The 23,012-nt window shown below is 39.5% G+C and overlaps 1 protein-coding gene across 1 annotated transcript; it reads left to right on the top strand.

Annotated features, from left to right (window-relative positions):
• Positions 1-267: 267 nt before the first annotated feature.
• On the top strand, positions 268-21,614 carry LYPLAL1 (lysophospholipase like 1). The gene is made up of 5 exons (XM_081312813.1): positions 268-503; positions 1,430-1,529; positions 17,568-17,737; positions 19,787-19,902; positions 21,104-21,614. Exons 1-5 carry the CDS (start codon positions 413-415, stop codon positions 21,326-21,328), a joined length of 702 nt encoding a protein of 233 aa, XP_081168939.1. The 5' UTR covers positions 268-412; the 3' UTR covers positions 21,329-21,614.
• Positions 21,615-23,012: the final 1,398 nt, after the last annotated feature.

The raw sequence follows: 23,012 nt of genomic DNA, 5'->3' as shown, positions 1-23,012 counted from the left end.
AATTCTGGGAGTTGAAGTCCACAAGTCATAAAAGGGCCAAGTTTGAAGACCCCTGCTTTACGCTCTTTTCTCTTGGCGTTTCCCTTGCAAATGCCAACTCATAGAATTTAACGCGTTCACAGCCACCTATTTCAAAGACTTATTGGTTTAACACAGCATTGCCTGGAGCATCACAGCACCTCCCACCCCCACCCCCGTCTTCCTCTCACCCAGACCCACAACAGACACCCACCACCCTCCCGCTCCGCGCTCCCGAGCCACTTTCGCTGAACTCGTGGGAGGCGGAGTCTCCTGCCGCTTTGCTGCGAGAACCTCCGCGAACCTCCCAAGCGCGGCTGCGCCGTAAACGGCGGCCTGCTTTTTTCTTTTTTTTCCCCCCCTTTGGGTTCGGCATGGGAAGGAAACAGGCGGCATGGCTGTTCAGACGGCGTTGCAGAAGAGCCTGATAGCGGTGGGCCCGGCGGGGAGACACACGGCATCTGTGATCTTTCTCCATGGCTCAGGTGGAGGCTCCCGATCCCAAGATGGTCTTGCTGGGGGCGTGAATCTCTGGGCTAGCTTGTGGGGGCCTTTTCGCCGAAAGAGGTCACGCGTGCATTAAGCCCATAAACGCGGTTCGCATCGTTTTGGCTTACGGGACTGCGGGTGGAATGGGGCAAGCCCTCGTGTTTTGTACAATAAACCTAAAATGTGTGAACCGTCCCAGGGAGATACTCGGGAAAGGAAAGTCTGCCCAGGGAGGAATCAACCAGCTATCGGAGGTAGTATGTGCTCCTTCATTGGATGTATTCAAGCAGAGACAAGAGAGCTGACAAGGATTCTATAAACTTGGATTTTTGCACTCAGTAGGATAGGGACACCTGAAAGGGCTTCCTTAGTGGAGATGGGTGCAGGCCTTGATTTACAATCAGTTGCTTTGCAACTGCTCAAACTTATGACAGACCCTTCCCAAAGGTACTTATAACTCAAGTTTCGAAGGCTATCCACACATTTGTGGCATCTGGCCTGCATTCACAGGATCCTGCAGTCACATGACCACAACTTAACAGCATTTACTCCCAGATTTTGGCAAAAAAAGGCCCCATGGCAAACAATGAGTTCATTTAACCACCTCAAATATGTGTAATAACTTCGGTGATTCACTTAATGACCACTACAAAAATGGTAATAAAATAAGTCACTTTACAACCATTATGACTTACAACCATAATGACAAGCTCCATAATGTAAGTCAAGGACTTACTTGTTGATGTTTGAAAATTGCCCATTAGGCTTGGTTTCTATAAGCAACCAGTTGTAACTTTTCTAAAATGAAGTTTGAAAAGAGAGAGCTGTACGGACAAGATGAAGTCTGAGGTTCATAAGACAGTTCACATTGTTCCATTGTATGGATGTCTAATTCAGTTCTATCTTTCTGTGCTATATTCAGGTGATACTGGGCCAGGGGTAAGAGACTGGATCAAGCAGGTTTTGAAGCAAGATTTGTCTTTCCAGCATATAAAAGTCGTTTATCCAACAGCTCCTGCCAGGTACTCTGTTCTTTCTTATCTCCAGTAGACTAAATCTAGAAATTATATTGAAAAGGTAGAAGTTAATTTTTATAAGGATTTGAAGTTCCACTCATGTTTCAGAAATCAGTATCCCTCTGACTTGTTATTTCTTTCTTTAGTAGGTGAAGTTATTTATAGAAGTAAAAACAAGCCCAGTAGGGATTCTTTTTTTTTTGTTTTAACTCTTGTTGATTCTTCGTGTTGTCCTTAATGCAGTCCTGTCAGTCATAATTATTTTTTCTAAACATGCAAAGTACCATCACTTTCTTCCCCTTAGGGATAAAATATCTTCATGTAGTTCATCACAAAGACTTTTCCTACCCTCTCAGCTAAATGGAAAAGTAAGCCAAGAAATTATAGTTTATAGTTGCAGCTGATCCTAGATAGATAGATAGATAGATAGATAGATAGATAGATAGATAGATAGATAGATAGATTTACACACACACACACACACACACACATTAATCACTGTCCATTTTGAGTACAGAGCAGAAAGAAAACTTGAGAATTCACAAGGTTGATGCTATATGGAACAAAACTGTGATTGAATCTGGATATTCTGCTTTGGATAAAAATGCCAAGCTATGAAACCATGGTTTAAATAAGACTTATTTTTCCAACTTCTTATTTATTTATTATTTATTATTATTTATTTATTAATTTTATTTGTATACCGCCCTTCTCCCGAAGGACTCAGGGCGGTGAACAGGGCAATACATACCGTATATACTTGAGTATAAGCCGAATTTTTCAGCCCACTTTTTGGGCTGAAAAATTCCACTTCGGCTTATACTCCAGTCAACAAAAAAACTTACCGAGGACTTGTGCGCGGCCGAGGCTTTGGTGCTTCCGGGATCGCCCGCACCTCTCCCAAGCCACCGCCGTCCGAGACCTGCCGAAGTTTGGGGAGGTTTGGGGAGGTGCGCGCGCACCTCCCCAAACTCCGCGCCTTGCCTGCCTGCTTCTTTCCGCAGCGGAAAGAAGCAGGCAGGCAGGGCGCGGAGGAACGGAGACTTGCCGACGTTTGGGGAGGTTTGGGCGCCTCCCCAAACCTCGGCAGGTCTCCGTTCCTCCGCGCAGACCTGCCGACGTTTGGGGAGGTTTGGGCGCCTCCCCAAACCTCCCCAAACCTCGGCAGGTCTCCGTTCCTCCTGCCGACCTTTGGGGAGGTTTGGGCGCCTCCCCAAACCTCCCCAAACCTCGGCAGGTCTCCGTTCCTGTTTGGGGAGGTTTGGGCGCCTCCCCAAACCTCCCCAAACCTCGGCAGGTCTCCGTTCCTCCGCGCAGACCTGCCGACGTTTGGGGAGGTTTGGGCGCCTCCCCAAACCTCCCCAAACCTCGGCAGGTCTCCGTTCCTGTTTGGGGAGGTTTGGGCGCCTCCCCAAACCTCGGCAGGTCTCCGTTCCTCCGCGCAGACCTGCCGACCTTTGGGGAGGTTTGGGCGCCTCCCCAAACCTCGGCAGGTCTCCGTTCCTGTTTGGGGAGGTTTGGGCGCCTCCCCAAACCTCCCCAAACCTCGGCAGGTCTCCGTTCCTCCGCGCAGACCTGCCGACCTTTGGGGAGGTTTGGGCGCCTCCCCAAACGTCCCCAAACCTCGGCAGGTCTCCGTTCCTGTTTGGGGAGGTTTGGGCGCCTCCCCAAACCTCCCCAAACCTCGGCAGGTCTCCGTTCCTCCGCGCAGACCTGCCGACGTTTGGGGAGGTTTGGGCGCCTCCCCAAACCTCCCCAAACCTCGGCAGGTCTCCGTTCCTGTTTGGGGAGGTTTGGGCGCCTCCCCAAACCTCGGCAGGTCTCCGTTCCTCCGCGCAGACCTGCCGACCTTTGGGGAGGTTTGGGCGCCTCCCCAAACCTCCCCAAACCTCGGCAGGTCTCCGTTCTTCCTGCCGACCTTTGGGGAGGTTTGGGCGCCTCCCCAAACCTCCCCAAACCTCGGCAGGTCTGCGCGGAGGAACGGAGACCTGCCGAGGTTTGGGGAGGTTTGGGGAGGCGCCCAAACCTCCCCAAACAGGAACGGAGACCTGCCGAGGTTTGGGGAGGTTTGGGGAGGCGCCCAAACCTCCCCAAAGGTCGGCAGGTCTGCGCGGAGGAACGGAGACCTGCCGAGGTTTGGGGAGGCGCCCAAACCTCCCCAAAGGTCGGCAGGAGGAACGGAGACCTGCCGAGGTTTGGGGAGGTTTGGGGAGGCGCCCAAACCTCCCCAAAGGTCGGCAGGAGGAACGGAGACCTGCCGAGGTTTGGGGAGGCGCCCAAACCTCCCCAAAGGTCGGCAGGTCTGCGCGGAGGAACGGAGACCTGCCGAGGTTTGGGGAGGTTTGGGGAGGCGCCCAAACCTCCCCAAAGGTCGGCAGGAGGAACGGAGACCTGCCGAGGTTTGGGGAGGTTTGGGGAGGCGCCCAAACCTCCCCAAAGGTCGGCAGGAGGAACGGAGACCTGCCGAGGTTTGGGGAGGCGCCCAAACCTCCCCAAAGGTCGGCAGGTCTGCGCGGAGGAACGGAGACCTGCCGAGGTTTGGGGAGGCGCCCAAACCTCCCCAAAGGTCGGCAGGAGGAACGGAGACCTGCCGAGGTTTGGGGAGGTTTGGGGAGGCGCCCAAACCTCCCCAAAGGTCGGCAGGAGGAACGGAGACCTGCCGAGGTTTGGGGAGGTTTGGGGAGGCGCCCAAACCTCCCCAAAGGTCGGCAGGAGGAACGGAGACCTGCCGAGGTTTGGGGAGGCGCCCAAACCTCCCCAAAGGTCGGCAGGTCTGCGCGGAGGAACGGAGACCTGCCAAGGTTTGGGGAGGTTTGGGGAGGCGCCCAAACCTCCCCAAAGGTCGGCAGGAGGAACGGAGACCTGCCGAGGTTTGGGGAGGTTTGGGGAGGCGCCCAAACCTCCCCAAAGGTCGGCAGGAGGAATGGAGACCTGCCGACGTTTGGGGAGGTTTGGGGAGGCGCCCAAACCTCCCCAAAGGTCGGCAGGAGGAACGGAGACCTGCCGACGAGCCGCGGCCACACAGGGTATTCCTGTGTATTCAGGCTTGCAAAATGGCGGATCGAGCCTCTGCTGGCGGCAGAGGCTTGCAGAACGGCGGATCGGCTTATACTCGAGTCAATAACTTTTTCCAGTTTTTGGGGGTGAAATTGGGGGTCTCGGCTTATACTCGAGTCGGCTTATACTCAAGTATATACGGTATTAAAAAACAAGATACAAAAATTAAAAATAATTAAACAAATGCCCATGAATAAGTTAAAACACATTAAAACATAGATTAAAACAGATTAATAAAACCCAACCCCATCCCATCAGGCCAGGCCAGCTTGTTCGAAAAGGTAGGTTTTGAGATCGCGCCGGAAGGAGCGGAGGTCAGGCGCCATCCGGAGCTCGACCGGAAGATGGTTCCATAAATCCGGCGCGCCCACAGAGAACGCCCTCCCCCTGGGGGCCACCAGTCAACATTCTTTGACCGGTGGCACCCTGAGGAGGCCCTCTCTGGGAGCATACTGGGCGGAGGGAAGTTGACGCCGGCCGCAGGTGCTCCCCAAGGTATTCCGGACCCATGCCATGTAGGGCTTTGTAGGCCATTACCAACACCTTGAATCTCACCCAGAAGACAACTGGAAGCCAATGCAGCTCGCGGAGCAGAGGTGTAACATGGGAGTGTCGGGATTCTTATTTCCCAAGAGTTTCTCAATCCTAGCATAATCCTAGCTTTCTAGGGTATTTTTGTAAAGTAAAGAGAAACATAGTTGCATTCAGGTGCACAGCTTTTTTCACTTTTATGGTTAACATAGTGTCTATTCAGACAAAACATTCTCATGTAAAATTCACCATTTCAAAAATGTTTTAGTAGATCTTGCATCAATCATAATTTGGGTTAAATTGCATTTGAGAATCCTTCCAACTCTATAATTTTAGATTCTGTTTGAAAAGCAACAAAGAGCATTCCAGTTCATGAGAAAGCTATCTTATGTATCCAAAGGCTTTCTGTTGCAGAGAGCAGTGGCACACCCAGAATTCTTACTGATATCACAGCACCACTTGAGAGAGAAGAGGGGTTGCACATCACTTCTTGTATACTGTGATCTAAACACAAAGGTATCTGGACTTCCAGGGAAGAAATGGCAGACTGAGGACAGTTCCACAAAAAGTAGAGTGAGTAGACTGGGTCTCCAAAAATCACTCTACAGACAGAAAGGAAACATATTGGATTTGCAAAAGAGGCTTGTTAAAGCTTGAAGAATTTTGTGAGAAGGGACAAAGTGGAAAATGAAAATAAATCCAAGTTCTAGCACATTATCAGAAGGGACGAAAGATCAAGATGGTTAAGTAAAACAACAAAGTTGGTTTATTTGATTAAGATTAAAATTGATATGTTGCTATCTCTGGCAACACTTAAAGGATTTTTGCTGATATCAGGATTGAAACTGGATTTTTATGGAACTATTTATAGAAAAGAGATAGGATATGGGGAAAAGATATTTGTTGCATTTTTTAAAACGGTGATAAGTTATTAAAATTATATTTGTAATGAAGAGGAAAGTCATGTCTTTATATATTTATTCTTTTTTCCATTTTTCTTTCCTGAACCTTCTATTATTATTTGTAGTTATTATTTTTTATTTGTATTAGTTTGTATTGTTGTAATTGTAATTTTAAATAAAATTATTATAAAAAAACGAAGGCATCATTTGAACCAGGTTTGAGAAATTGAACTCAGCCTGTGTTCTGATGCAGGTTGAATTAAGATGAAAATCTGAAAAAGTTGAATGGATCAAGAACTAGCATGCAGTGTTTTCTGTCAAGTAGATGACTGTCACAAGAAAATAGAATTTTAAGACTTTGGGTGGGGGTGGAGAGGGAAGGCTGAAGATTTCTGACCCAAAAGTAAGTTCTGACCTTGAACTGGTATGCTAAAGGATGCAAATGGACAGATAATAACTGATTCCAAGTGGATCATTTCCTACTACTAGAAGATGAAGTTAGATCAGTACCCCGAATATTACCAAATCAAAAGGCTACAGGAATATACAGAAATATGGCAAGTAACAGAAGAAGAATCAGTAAAGGTTGTAACCAATCTATGCCAGCACATTTGGAGAACAGCATAGTGGCCAGTATATTGAAAGAGATCAGTCTACACACCAGTACCGATGAAAAGAAGAGTTAATGAAGTATGCAAATTACCTTACAGTGTCTTTAATTTCACATGCTAGCAAAATAATGCTCACATGGCTTTAGAAGAGGCCAAGGAACAAGATATATTATTATTAATTCATGCTGAATAATTGAGAAAGCCAAAGAATAAGAAAAAGCAGCCTATATATGCTTCATTAATTATAGACAGACCTTCAATTGTGTCCGTCATGATTCCAGGAAGGCAGTCTTTATATTTTCAAGGTTTTTACTATTACTCTACCATGTGCTTAGACGGAGTCTTTTCTTGCCTGCTTATTGATAATCTTCAATAAGGCTGGTTGCTGTACCGATTGCCATTACTTTTGTCTTCTTTATACATATAACTTAAGCTCATTTTCCACTTTTCTTCATGACTTTCATTATTAGAGCCGTCAGATCATTCACATTTTCAACTATCAAAGTAGTTTCCTCAACATAGTGTAGACTATTGTTATTTTTCCTCCAATTTTAAAAATATTCCAAAGAACCTTGAAAATATATTGAGATATATAAGATGTCTCTACTTACAAAGATTAGAATTGTGCAGTTAGATTTGGAAGAAGCAGAATAAAAAGAGTATTGACATTTTTGCACTTTAGTGTTGAATAGCCAAGAAAATACAATGAACCCAGAGCTCTCACTGAAGGCAGAAATGAGCAGCCTCAAATTATCATACTTCATACACATTATATAAAGACTGGTTCTTTAGATCAGTGGCTCCCAACCTTTTCTATACCCCACACCCCTAGAACACTTCTGATATATTCTTGCACCCCTTACAAAAGTTCAAAATACCAGCAACAAATTATGCATATATACTATAATTTTGAAAACCCAAGTTTTTGCAAGCCCCCCCCCCCTCGGAATACGATCACCCCTGGTTGGGAACCCCTGCTTTAGATAAAAGTATAATGCTGGGAAAGATGGAAGAAAAGACGAGAAGGCAGTGAGAAGCATCAAGATACATGGCTTTGATTACAGTGGCAGGGGGTACAACATGAGGAGACTGAAGAACTAGATTGGGGATAAATTGTCCTGGAGAAAATCTATCTTTCTGATTGCTAAGAGGTGACACTGATTTGGTGTCATAATCAAGTTGAACTGCTAGGCAAGCTCTTCTGCGTTTGTTTCTTGGTTTTTACAGCAAAGCATTTATGTAACTTGATTTAAAACTTCAACAGATTTTATAAGCTATTCTTCTCCAACCTTCCTTTATTTGTCACTAAAAATGTCACTTTCTATGTGATACTGGCAGCTGGGCAGTAAATCAGTGTGTTGCTATGCTGTCACCTTCCTGGATATAATTCAGTAACAAGTTGAAACAGATCGGATGAAGTTATGTTGCATGTATTTTGATAAATGGACACAGAATAGATTTTGGTAGAAAATCCTTTAAGTCAGTGTGCTTTCATGGATTGGGTTCTGTGCCTATTCCTGAAAGATCAAATTTGAAAACCCATATTCAAATATAACAGACAATCTCCAGATAAACAGGCAGAACTATTACTCTACTAAGTCTTCCCTTTGATAATTTGTTTAGTAATTTTTGCATTAGGCATTCATGTGATTATGGAAATAGAGAAATAAGGTTTGCAAAACCCATATGTAATGCAGTTAAAATGATTTCAGGGTTTAGAGCAGGGGTGTCAAATTGCCGGATGCATCATAGCGAAACCGCGCCCACCCCATTGCCGGCAATGGCAAAAAAAGTCGCAATATATCGCGACACATCACATGACGTTGCAAGTTTGACACCCCCTGGTTTAGAGTATAAACAGCCACCTCAGTTGGCTCTTTGATACCAGTTCACAACATAAAATGTTCAAGAGGTTACAACAGATTTGTTAGTCGAGACAGTTGTTTCATTGGAGTTTGATAGTATTTTTTGTACACGTGCAAAAAAGGGATTTCCATCAAAGCAAAGCAATCCACCTCAACATATCAATTGGCAGCATCATGGTGGGACACCATGGTTTCCTTTGCCATGGTCCTAGTTGACTAGCAGTGGGAGTCCAGACAGTTCTGTGAAGCGAAGCTGTGCCATGTACTTATACTTTACTGGTATCTCTGCGTAGGAATGTAAAAGCTTGAGAAGTTTTACTTTATTCCTTCCAAGAAAACAACAAATGTTATTTGTTAGAGAAGCATTCAAAGGCAATGGAGGAAGAGCACAAATCTTGGTATTTCCTGGATTTATCTGCAGTGGATTTGCTGTTCTTGCATTCCAGTTATTAGAGGAAAGTTGCCAAAGACACGTTCTTTCTCTTCTATTAAATGTTCTCCATTCAAAGGCTTTAGAAAAGATGATGGGAATGGCAGTTCTAATCAGAGGAAGGACAGCATGAACAAAAGTGTTGCTTCAGTCATAAGTCAGTGCTGCCTTCGTTTGCTTTCAAAAGCTTCAGACTTGATATATTGCATAGTCAAACAGAATTAATGATTTGTCGCCCTGATGCCAAGAAGGTAAACCATCTCACTCTAAAATTGGCCTTACACCTTCAAATCAACACTTAAAATGCCAACCATAACATGATCATCGTGAGAGCAGATATTTTTAGCTTTTTGTGATAGGACACTGATTGGGTCTCTTAGAAGTGACCTTAGACTTTTACTAAATGCTGCATACCTAAAAATCTAGTGTACTTTTAGCAATAATGCTTGGCCAGCATGGTGGATCTGGCTGAAAAGCTCAGCTCTGATTTGTTGTAAATCCTTCTGATAGCATGCTGCCTGAGGAATTCTGGAGGTTGAAGTCCACAAATCTTAATTTGGCAAGCTTAAGAACACTGAGGTAGAAGATGCTTTTTCTCAAAACTAGAAGTTAATATCTATATGAGATTTCAAAAAATGGCTGATTTCTGATTCCTTTGATTGGTGTGCCTACTTGGAATATATTTGGATTGCTTGCTGGCCTTATATGAATAGGAACATAATCTGAAGAAAGGAAGCCAGGGCATACCAAAACCAGCTCATTAAAACTGGATTATGCCAGATTAGCAATAATAGTGCTCCTGTGACAGAATGGTTTGAGACTTGATCAAGGGAACAGATTTTCTTCTGCCTTTCAGAATTTAAAAAATAAATCTAATTTCCGGTTTTAATTTAAAAGAAAAAGAAGAAAGCGCTTCTTGATACCATAAATTGTGAACAGTTTGCCAGTATAATCTCACGACTCTCATTTAATTATGATGTCTGCTGCCTATTTTCATTTACTGAACTTTCTGCTGGGCCTGTGTAGATGATGGCTAATCAATCTTGATAAAAGTTGAGGTGAGAGTTACAAGTAAAACCTGTGGCAGCTTTATTGGCTAGAAGTGTGACATTGTTGAAGTAAAACATCTCTTCAAAGATCTGCACAGCCTTCTTTACTATAGTAATTTGGGGGAAATTAATTGGAGGATTTCATTCTATTAACTTTAGGTTCAGAGTTTAGCTGCTTAGTAACTATATTCCTTAATAACAGTTTTCTGTACCAATAGATTATGGTCACTGAATGGGAATACTATATGGAAAGATAAGCATAGCTCATTTGCAATGCACATTTTACATAAAAGAGACTGATTTAGTCTTCAGATCAAAATGGATCGTGCTACCACCGTCACAAAATATTTTCTTCCATTTAAAACCTTAAAGGCCCTCTGCCAATCAGATGAACTGATTAGGCTACAAGCTTTCAGTTATTACAATAGTACAGTGAAGTTTCTCATGAGCTCCTCTATGCTGCAGTGAGCAGCATCAGACATCTTTGCTTAAAAAAGTTGGTGGGGGGGGAAGTTCCTTTAATCTTGTGGAGAACAGTGGGGGTATTTGTTTTAGTAACTGACAGTTCTGTTTTCAACAAGAGTTTCTGTTACTAACAGACTGCCAATGGTCATGGCTATTAAAACAGGAAGGGGTGGGGAAGGGAGAGAGAATTGATGGTAAGTTTTATCATTCATTTCCCTTCACTGTTTTCCAGTTTGTCAAAGTTGCAGTGTTGTGCATTAGCTGGTGACCAATTGAAACAACTGATTCATTTGGTGAATATACTAGCCCCTTCCTCTGTGCTCACTAGTCAGTGCAGAAGATACGTTTAAGGGCTGTATTTTCCAAAGGCCAGTTCCTAGAAGATTTATAATTGTGGCCAAATAATAATCTTGCAAAGATTAAGTAATTTATAGGTTAAGGATTATGCACTACTTTATATTTCCATAGGTCACTTAATTATTTACAGTGCCGAAAACAACTGATTCAGCTTTCTCTTATGATATATAATTTCATCTTTTAATTCCCGCAGTCCTTGATTATTGTGATTAAATGTGTTGCAACTTTGGTTGGGATTTTAAAAATAGCATCTGCTGCCACGTCTCTCAAAATTCTTTTTCTCTCTTTTCAGCAGGCATGGCTAAAAACTGTAAATACTGTTACAGCTGCTAGCGGAGCAACTTAAACATTTGTTTTCTGTTGAATGCCTAAATCAGGAGAGAATATTTCTTATATTTCTCCTAAATAAGAAAGTGATAGTTTAAATTGGCATTATAGCAGGTAACGTGTTCAAGTTAAAATTATGTTGTCCCAACTTTTTGGAATAACTACACTGTACCTTGTTACGCTTCACTAAATCTAGGTCAAGGAATCTTTGTACATTTCCTTCTTACAATCCTTCCCACTGTAAATCCAAACTGAACTTAGCAAGAAATGGACTCTACATGCACTCTTTTCAGTTACCAGCAGATAATTTTTACAGTTCTTATTGTATATTTTGTGAAGAATGTTGATCTCTTTCCATTTAAGAAAATATTTATGGAGAGTTGGAAAATGGCTTTGTAGAATAGTGCAGTTTTTTTTAAGCTTTCAATGCAGATTCTTTTCTTTTTTTTCTTGAGTTCCTTGTAGCAATTCTTTCTTCTTTGGCTGTGGTACAGAATCATCAGTCAGTTTGACACTATTTTAAATAGATTGGCAGATACTTGACCCACAAAAACCCTGTTGATAGCAATGGAGATGAATTGATAGAATTGTATTGGGAGACTTGCTGTGAATAACTCTCCCAAATACCTCAGTCGGATTCCTACTCTTTTCAATCAACTTTAATTATGGTCACATTTTTTGATGTTCTAAGCACACAGTATTTTTATTTACATATACAAAGCAGTACAGTGAAATTCAATAAAGCTAGAATTTCATGAGAAACTCAAATTGGGTATTTTTGTACAGAATTCATTTTTCTACTCTAAATAAAGTTACAGTTGGTAATTTTATATATTAGCATTGTATTCCAATTTTTTTTTAGAATTGTAGGTCTCTAGATATCTGCTTTTTAATGTTTCCTGAAATTATAGGAGCTGAAGGAGCTATAATTTCCTCATTTTATGTTGACTTTCTCCAGCTACAAAATTTCCCAGTAGTTCTATTATAGCGGCTATTTTTTGTTCTCATTTAGATGTCTTTGATTCATAGTAAAAAAAAAAGATAAACAGGAGTCGGACCCAGTTAGTATATGATTGGGAAAGCATTGGAAATTCAAGAGTTAGAGACTTACAGTCGGGGGAGGGGACTTAAAAAAAGGCAATAGTAAATCCCTTCCATAGTATTACATGCTGTGGTGGGATTCAGCCAATTCGCACCAGTTCGGCAAAACCGGTAGCTAATTTTTTTTTGCCCAAGCCCAGAACGGACTTCTGGAAGCAGTATCCACACACAGAACCAGTTGTTCACATATTTGAATCCCATCATGTCCATGTACTTGTCCTGTGCCAAGACTGACTTGGAGACCTTCCTGTATTCTTTTTTCATTTTGTTTACACTGTTATCCTGTTTAATCTCACTTTAGACTTCTTTTTTATGGAATAATAGTGTGACCTTTATAAACTTCTTCTGACTTTTTATGAAAGGAGTACAAAAAACTTTTAGAAATGAACTAATTTTTAATTCTATAGAGTCTGCATTTAAAGTTGGCTGGATCTCTAGGGCTTCAGCTTGTGGAGATCTGATGTAAAGATAACTAATGCCTGTTATTCTTCAACCCTCTGCATAGCATGGAGCTCTATAGCAATCAGGGTGGAGTTAATTTAAACACATTATTTTTTTAAAAAAAAAATTGAATACTTTTTATTAAGCCATTGTCAAACATATATGAAATAAAAATGAACACTCACCAAAGATTAAATAAAAATATTATACAAAAATAAACATTTTAAGTACTGGTTTGAATCATTCATTAAGAAGATCCAGCATAGTTATTTATAAAATCATAGTGTATTCACTAGTCAAAATGTTTCTAAACTTATCATTTCCAGGAAAAATGCTTTCTTGCTTTATAAAATAACCCAAGTATATATTATTCAGGATTCAGTTCTTCAGTATAGACTTCATTTTTATAATATAGTATACATAATCATGCAAATTAATTATTTAGAAATTTTTCAGAATCATTTTAATAAAAAACCAGAATGTTGATTCAGTATTAAACAAGTAGATATATACTAGTGAAGTCATTAGGCATTGAATGAGCTCAAGTACAATTAACTGTGATAGATATTTGGACAGTATTTTTGGCATTGACACATCCTTAACAACAACAACAATAATAAAAAGTTGGAAGGGACCATGGAGGTTGTCTAGCGCAACCCCCTGCTCAGGCAGGAGACCCTGTACCATTTCAGAGAAATGGCTGTCCAGTCTCTTCCTAAAAACTTCCAGTGTTGGAGCATTCACAGCTTCTGGAGGCAGGTTGTTCCACTGATTAATTGTTCTAACTGTCAGGAAGTTTCTCCTTAATTCTAGGTTGCTTCTCTCCTTGACTAGTTTCCATCCGTTGCTTCTTGACTTGCCTTCAGGTGCTTTGGAGAATAGCTTGACTCCCTCTTCCTTATGGCAGCCCCTGAGATATTGGAACACTGCTATCATGTCACCCCTTGTCCTTCTCTTCATTAAACTAGACATATCCCATTCCAGCAACTGTTCCTTATATGTTTTAGCCTCCAGTCCCCTAATCATCTTTGTTGCTCTTCTCTGTACTCTTTCTAGAGTCTCAACATCTTTTTTACATTGTGATGACCAAAACTGGATGCAGTATTCCAAGTGTGGCCCTACCAAGGCATTGTAAAGTGGTATTAACACTTCACCTGATCTTGATTCTGTCCCTCTGTTAATGCAGCCTAGCACTGTGTTGGCTTTTTTGGCAGCTGCTCATGTTTAAGTGATTGTACTAACCATCTTATTTGCCTGGCTAGCTTTCTTCAATTAAAAATAGATTGAACATAAAAGAATCATATGAATTTTGAAGTAATACATCTAACTCTGCACAGGAAACATTTTATAATTATATTCAGTTCCTTCTAAATTTCTACATGGCAATGAACGAGGGAGTCCAAATAGGCAAGGCAACAGCCATGACCGTGAAATTAAATCTGTACCTCTTTTGTATATATATAAATATCATGTGGTAGAATTAATTTGATTCCCCAAGCTTTCTTCAGAGCAGTTTCTGCAAAATGGTTAATATGAAAGGAGATTTTCTGTGCAAAGTCATGTTCTAAGCATTTGAAATTATTTTGGCTACTTGCTACAGCTTTGCCTTGGCTATATATTAAGATTTAGTGCTATGCATAGTTCTTGATGTATCAATTGTTCTTTTAGAAAGAAAGTTTCCTTATTTTTTATTGCTGCACTAATACCTTTGACAGAATCATTGTACATATTGTTCCATTTATCAAATCTCAGGATAACAGTTTTCTCCTCTAGAAATTTATTACTTATTTAATTTCTTTTATTATACATTTTATTTAAGAATTTCCCTGTAATATTTGGTCTGCTTGGTCAACTATTGCCTGGTTCAAACTGTTGCCTGGTTCAATTTACTGCATCATATCAACAAAGAGAGTGTTTTTAGTCACATGCAGAATTGTATAAACAAACTAAACAAATTTTCATTGCCTGCTTCTTCCTCTGACCTGGTTATGCCTGTGTCTGTTGTGTATTTCGTTTGGGGTGGGGTAGGGGAATCAATCATCAATCAGTGATACACTAGGTCTTTCTGTCATACTTACATGGCTAGAACCTTTTTCATCAGATACTTCTGAATACCATTCCATCAATAACAATGATGTTGAAGGAGGTGCAGATAAACAGGATTAGAATTTCATTTTCCGGAATGGTACAGCAAAAAACCCCCAAGTCAATAATGATAGTCTGTCTAATGCTTGGTTAACATTACTGAATGCATACACTTAAAAAAGTAGAACAGTAAAAGGATTATATGTTCCTATTAAACCACTATAATGTGATAATAATTGTATTTTTTTCAACTACAAAGAATATTGATAGTATCTTCAAAAGCTGATCCATAAGTTATATTCAGGGCAAATAGTTCTTAAGAATAAAAGAGTATGGATGCTATAACAAGATTTCCTAATCTGAATAGGAGAGTTATCCAAGCCTACGTCCAGTGTCTGAAAAGTGGGAGCTATTCTCAACATGGGCAACCTGGTGCTGAAGGGTTTTTTTAATTGCAGCGTTTACATTTTGCACACAAGTGAAATAACTTCATTAAAATATTCCCTAGTGCAGTCTGTTTTATGACCTGCTTCATTCTGAAGGTTTTTCGATGGCTCTTATTCCTCAGATTTTCAGAACTACTTTTCACTTGTTTCATTTTTGACTCTTTGTCTACAATTGAGCTCAAAATTTCTGTTTCTAAGCAATGCTTGTTAAGTGAGTTTTGCCCATTTTGTTAAGTGAATCACTGCAGCTATTAAGTTAGTAGCTCAGTTGTTAAGTCAGTTGGGCTTTCCCATTGATTTTATTTATTATTTATTTATTTAATTTTTATACCGCCCTTCTCCCGAAGGACTCAGGGCAGTGTACAGGGCAATACAATAAAATACAATATATAAAAATTAAAAGAAATGTATTTTGCTGGTCAGAAGGTCACAAAGGGAGATCCCATGACCCCAAGACACTGCAACCGTCATAAATATGAACCAGTTGCCAAACATATCAGTTTTGATCACGTGACCATAAGGATGGCCGTAAGTGTGAGAAACAGTTATAAGTCCTTTTATCACTGCTATTGTAACTTCAAAAGGTCATTAAATGAATGTTGTAAGTTGAGGACTACCTGTATATCCAGACTCCTTGCCCAGATGTAGTTATGCTAATGAACATGAATTTATGGATTATGAATAAGTGTTAAAATCATTGTTAGATTAAGCAGATATTTTCTTTCTTTGGAAATTTGAGGTTTGGGGAGGAAGGCTATGTCACAGTATCGAATATAGTGCCTGAGAAATATTTTTGCACAGCCAGAGGCTCAGATTCAAAAAAATATTTAAGCATACACATCTATCTTCAGTGGGTAGAATATAAAAGGATAAAAGCTAGCCAAGTGGTTAAATCTCCCATGTTGAAACTGAGGACACTTAAAACTTTTCTTAGCTTTCTTGGATTATATTCATGGAATTAAAAGAAACTTCAGCTGGGGAGCATTTATTACAACAAAGAAGCTGAGTTGACAAAAAAATGAATTTTTAAAACATGCGTATGTGTAGCTATTCTTCAGTATGGCAATTGGCACCCATGGCGACCTTTCTATTGCCAGTGAACTGGAAGCCAACAGCCAACAGAAGCTACCACCAGTGGACTGCTCTATTTCAAAACTGAATCTCAGGAAAAGTAAACCAAGCTTCTCTAATATAGTAGAGACGGTATTATTCCTACAGACATGTCTACCTAAATTTGCTGCTAGCAGTTTTACAAGAAAAACTTTTTTAACTTTAAAAAAAAAGGAGGGCAGTGTATTTTGCATTGCTGAGACTTCCTTATTGCCCCTTAACATTATTCTTCAGATTCAGAATGTATCATTCCTTATCTGACATATGTTTATTTTTCTACTAAACTGGATTGACAGTTCTGGGACTGAGGGTTAGGTTCCAGAGCTTCATTTTGGAAGAAATGAAATTACACATCCTTCTTTCTGGCAGACGTTTTTTTAAGGGATTAATAGTGTCTTTCCTAAACAGCCTTTTATTTTTAAAAATCTTCATTCCTTAAAAAACATTGTTTTGTTCAAATTGATAGGTTGTCCTCTGTTAGCGGATATCTAGAATTATATAATTTTAGGGTATAAACTGTGTGAAGAATCTGTGTGAAGAGTACAGTGTTGATTTTTTGAAGGTTTAGAAAATGTTTTTTAATACATTTAATATTGGTTACTGTTGAATCTATTACACTGATAACTGAAGAAACTCAAGATATTATTAAGATTAATTATTAAGATAATTAATATGCCCTATTCTATCAAGTTTTTCTCTAGTTATGAATGGGAGTGTTTCTTTAATTATGGATTTGTGTAACTACTACTTTAAACATCATGCTTTATAGCAACAGCTGCAGTCTTCCCACATTAGCTTTATATTATGTTTTCTCTCACAACAACATTGTAGAATAAATTGCAGTTAATTGTATGATATAAGGAGTAAAGCAAGGCTGGTTTAAAGGTTTGTCGCTTTACTTAGGGATTAGAGTAGTTACTTTAAATATAGGCTCTTTGTATTGCATGTTTTTTAATCTATGCTAAGAGAAGCTCTAAAGCAAAGATACACACAACCAAGTTTAGGAGAGTATATGGCAAACATGAGGTTAGTTCCTGCATATGAATAGCCTATTTGCTCTTAATGTTCTATAGACATACATACCCTTAAAAATGAGCCAAGTCTTGTTTAAACAAACAGATGTTTGATGTAGTTTTGTCTTACCTCCATGACTGAATGGCAGTTTTACACACCACAGTCTCCTAGGTACAAAGGGAATGATTCTAAAACACAAAAAACTTTTGTATGAAATTTGTCTTCATGCATTTCTCATCCATCTTTCTTTCAGACCATATACACCAATGAGGGGGTCTTTGTCCAATGTGTGGTTTGACAGATGCAAGATCTCTAATGATTGCCCAGAACATACTGAAACCATTGATATGATGTGTCAAGCACTTAACAGTTTGATTGATGATGAAGTTAAAAATGGCATCAGGAAAAACAGGATACTGTTGGGTAAGATTTGTAAGGAGAAATATATAACATTTGTAGGATAACTCATCCTGTGAGCCAAGGCAGGCCTAAGAATGCCAATATATTAAGATACCTTAAGTTTTCTAAGCTCTTAAGAAAACAGTATCTTATATGCCTGAAGCCTTATAGTGTAATAGACATGATACAAGATGAAAAGTGGAAGAGAGAAAGCCAACATTTTCTTATTCCCATTAATACTATCTTTCCCACCCTGGGGTACTCCAGAATTAGTTGAATTATAAATGTCACCATTACCAGGTAGCACAACATGCTTTGGATAATATATTCTGCAGTCCAACACAGTTGGAAGACACCGAATTAGAAAATTCCCGCTTAGTCATTAGCGAGGTGGAATAGTAACTAAGACGTAAGAACCTAAGATAGTTCTAGAAAAGGGAGCAGCTAAATTTTGGTCCATCCTAGACAAAGTGTTGAGGCTCTATTGCTAAGTGTTGCTGTGCTTCAGAAAGGTATCATAACTGTCTTTTTCCACAGTTTTGACAAAATTGTTTAACAAAATATTCTTGAAAGTTTCTTGAAAGTTTCAAAGCCATAATTCACAAGTTCAATTTTTCCATTTTTATGCAAAAGTCCATAAGTGGTTTCTGGTCACAAATGTTTCTAAAATTGCTAACCCTTTTATCGTTTCAAAATTTTCTTGAGTCACAATCTGTTTTAAAGCTGTAATCCTTTAGGATAGCTTTTTTCTCCTTCTTAATATGAAAAAAAAGATAACTAACCAAGAGTCTTTTGTCTTCCCTGCCATTTGAAATATCTCTTGGGTTGTAAGTTCATATCAACTATGAGCAACCACAAAAAAAGGCAGTTCCTGTGATCTCCTCACAAGGAGCAGCTCTTCCAAAGCATAAGTGGGTGATCACCATATCTCTCCTTTTCTCTGGGAAGATTTTTTGTCAGCCAGTAACTGGTTCCTAGGGACGCGGTGGCTCAGTGGGTTAGGACGCTAAGCTTGTCGATCAGAAGGTCGGCAGTTTGGCGAGTCGAATCCCAAGTGCCGCATTATCAGAGTGAGCGACTGTTACTCGTCCCAGCTTCTGCCAACTTAGCAGTTCGAAAGCACGTAAAAATGCAAGTAGAAAAATAGGGACCACTCCAGTGGGAAGGTAACGGCGTTCCGTGCGCCTTTGGCATCTAGTCATGCCAGCCACATGACCACGGAGACGTCCTCGGACAAGCGCTGGCTCTTTGGCTTTGAAACGGAGATGAAACGACAAGCGCTGGCTCTTCGGCTTTGAAACGCAGATGAAACGACTAGCACGCATGTGCGGGGGAAACTTTACCTTTTTAAACTGGTTCCTGACTGACATTTCCACCACAGTGCTATCCCTGTTAACAAGCCATTCACAGGGACATCTAAAAAACCATCAATCCCCAGCCAGAAGAAATTAATGAGATTTTAAAAACATTTAGATGTAATTGCTATAGATAAGATCCAGATAAAGCATTTGTGGTCCTTTTTGGATCAGCTCCACTAGCTGTCTCAGAAAATCATATAGTTTTCAATATAAATTAGTTTTATCAACGCTAAAACCAGTAATTCAGTTTTATGAACAATTTTAAAAGGTACTAAAACAAAAATGGCAAGAAACCTGAAACAGATTTGGAGTTTACCACAAAATCAATTATCTCAGGTCTTAAGAAATATGAAATACATCTTATTGTCTTAAAGCAAAGTTAATTCATCAAAAGAACTGTAAATTTATAAAATCCAAAGTGTTGTTTAGGAAATTTAAGCATTTGTCAGTCAAATGACAAATTTAACACCAAGACTCCTGCTTGTTTTTCAGTCATTTGCTGTATTATTTGTATCTCCTAATCATTGCTTATTTTTCTAATATAACTTGTGGTCAGAGAATCTAAGATTCTGTCCTCACTAGTAATTATTTTAGGGAAGGAAAAATTCTTATTTAAAAATATACAACAAATGCAGCACAAAAGAAGAGAGTTCTGAAATCTTCTCAGTATTTAAAGTTTTAATCTCTTTTTCTTGTCTTTAAAATACATCCACAGGTGGTTTTTCAATGGGTGGAGGCATGGCTTTGCATTTGGCTTACAGACATCACCAAGAGGTGGCTGGAGTATTTGCACTTTCAAGTTTTCTTAATAAGAATTCAGCTGTTTACCAGGTAGATGCTCACTAGCTTTTAAAAAATCCTCAATTCTATCTTGTATCCATAAAATTATTCCAGAATTGGCAAACCAATAGACAGTAAAATTCATTAAGAAGTATTTCTTTCATCTACTGAATTGTTTTTGTTTGTTGAATGTCTTCATTTATCAGATTGGCAAGATACAAATCAAATGAACAATTGGGGGAGCATATGAGGATTTATCTGTAAGACTTAAACTATGCACAAGAAGTCTACCACACTTTTCATTTTGTAAAATTTATGGATTGTCCACACATGGATTGCCCAATGCTATATTTTTCTATGGAATCCAAATTACTCAAAGAAATGAAGTTCATTAAAATCTTATAACCTTGTAAAAATCTGCCTTGGTTATATCATTTCTTTTGCTCCTTCTCTTAAAGGTATCCTTGAGCAAATAGGTTAAGAACAGGAACAGTAGTAAGTCAGCCACAAGTAAATGATGGTTGTAACATTGTGCCATGTACTAGGGCAAAGGCGGTAGGGTTCTTTCCATTAATGGAGTTACATAATTCTAGCTTCTTCCAGACTGTTTTTCTTCAGCAGAAATTTGGTGAAAAGCTTTAGCTCAGAGGCAAAGTGCCTGCAGTTGAAGAAACAATAGCTTAATGGCAAAGTGCCTTTCTTTTGGGGCATTTCCATTTGAGGCATCCCAAGGAAGAGAGCCTAGTAAATTGCTTTGTCTGGTTCTTTGAAAACTCATTAACACTACTGATTCAAGTTCTCATAACTTCATATCATGCACAAGAGAACAGCGACTTGCTAGCTGAGGGTATCTCTCTATCACACGCTTGTCCTGTCTCCTTGTTCTTGTGGGTTGGAAAACAGGTTTGTAGTAAGGAGTCTGCTGCAGTTTTAGAGTCTTGCCTGATTTAGAACTCTGATGATGCAATATCAGTGTTGCAGAGAGAACCTACTTCGTTATAACAGGCCTTCCACTGCAGACCTTCATCCTACGTGTATAATAATTATTTTAGGTGGCAGAGCCAGATAGTACATTTCTGTTCATACTATTTTCAATGCATAGAACTCGTATACTGCCTTATTGTCCAATTGTCAGTCTTTTAAATGGGAAAGACAATGAATTCAGACACTAGTCTGGACATCTATTTTCTTTTTGTTAACAATGTACATGATTTAAGATTGCTAACATAGCAGATGTCTCTTCTGCTACTAGGAGCTGGAGAAGAATGAAAGAGAACTCCCAGAGTTGTTTCAGTGTCATGGAACTGCTGATGAACTGGTTCTGTATTCTTGGGGAGAAGAAACCAACAAGACTTTAAAAGCTCTGGGAGTAACAACTACATTTTTGAGTCTACCAAATCTTTATCATGAACTAAGCAAAAGTGAGCTAGAAAAACTGCGATCTTGGATTTTGAAAAAATTGCCAGAAGAGCCTTGATTAAAGATCAATAATGAAGAATGCCATGATATAGCAAAATAGTATTGTTTCTTACTACTATGTGGAGTGACCGCGTCTGCAAAAATACATAAAATAGGATATTGATAATTTTATACAGTGTAATTTCAGTTCTTCATTTTTTATTTCTGTATTTCAAATGATATCAAATAGTCTTTCTCATGTTGAAAACGTTGTAGTACATGCCAGGACTTGTCTATATATTTCAGTTACTTGAAACTGATTAGCTGTATGATTTTGTTTCAATAAAATCAATTTTGTGATTGTTTTCTTTGTCTACATTGCATGATAAATGGCAGCAAGTTAATTATTTCTCAGCAGATCCATATAAAGGTAGTCCTCAACTTAGGACCATAAATAAGCCAAAAAATTCAAGATAGTTCTAACTTGAGAGTTTTGCTCCATTTTACAACCTTTCTTGCCACAGTTGCCACAGTAAATCACTGCAGTTAAGTTAGTAGCACATTTGTTAAGTGAATCAGATTTCCTTATTCACTTGCTTGTCACAGGGTCATAAGAGGTGATCACATGACCCCGAGAGACTGCAACTTTCATAAAGACAAGCCAGTTGCCAAGCATCCAAATTTTAATCACATGACCAAGGAAATGCTGCAATGGTCATAAATTTGAAAAAAATGGTCATAAGTCACTTTTTTCATGTCTTTATAATAAATGATTGTAAGTCTAGTACTACCTTTATCATTTTGCCTTCCTTCAGACAATTCATCAAAAATCACTTGTCATCAATATGTTTATATGAATTACATTTATTCAGGAATGAGTGTCTTTGCAATGTGTACTATGCATCTTGTGATTGCATAATTGGACTGCAATTGTTCGTACCATTCTTCCTCCTGGATGAGCCTAGTTTACAAGAGGTATGTGTGGTGAATGGGAGGATGTTTTACAACCTTCATAATAATAACAAGAATACTTAAAAGTGAAGAAGCAAAATAAATAAAGGCAGTTGGTTCTTGGAATAGTTAAAGCTAGAATCAAATCCACTTGGAATGTTTTTGTATGGCACTTTTTTTCCACACTGCAAAGTTGCACAGTAATTTTGAAATGCAGTTGTCCTATGATAACAGGAGAAAGCTGCTTTTTCAGAAATTCAAACTCAATTTTCAGTGGAGCGCAGAACATTTTGACTTTGAAATATTTTGAGTTTCAAAACCGATTGTTCCATCTATAGTGTCTCCATGCTGAAAATGTTCCAAGCTAAATATGAGGGCAATTTGGAAATAAACCTCCATTTGGTTATCAATGACAAGACACTTGCTGATACAGAACTTTTATCATGCACATTAGAAAACTACATTACGTTTGACATCACCATTCAAATTGAGGCACTTCAGAATGTCTTATAAGGTTTGAAATTCCTTAACAGTAGTCGCTTGGTGCCAAATCTGGGCTATAGGGGGGGGTGATTAAAAACATCCCAGTAGAAGTGCTTTAAAAGTTCTTGGGTGTGTCTAGCAGTGTGTGGGTGAGCATTGTGAACCAACACCACACCCAAAGTGGTGCCATAGAAAATCTCACCAAATGTGAAGATGCCAAAGAAGTATTGCTAGTGAAGTTCATTGAGCGTGGGTCCACCATCAATTCAGAAGTCTACTGTGAAACATTACAAAACTCAAGATGAGCCATCTATAACAAGCATCAGGGC

This window comes from Vipera berus, assembly GCF_964194415.1.
Source record: "Vipera berus genome assembly, chromosome: 1".
NCBI lineage: Eukaryota > Metazoa > Chordata > Lepidosauria > Squamata > Viperidae > Vipera > Vipera berus.
Note: the sequence above shows the minus strand (reverse complement) of the source record. Positions and strands in the feature narration are given on the sequence as shown.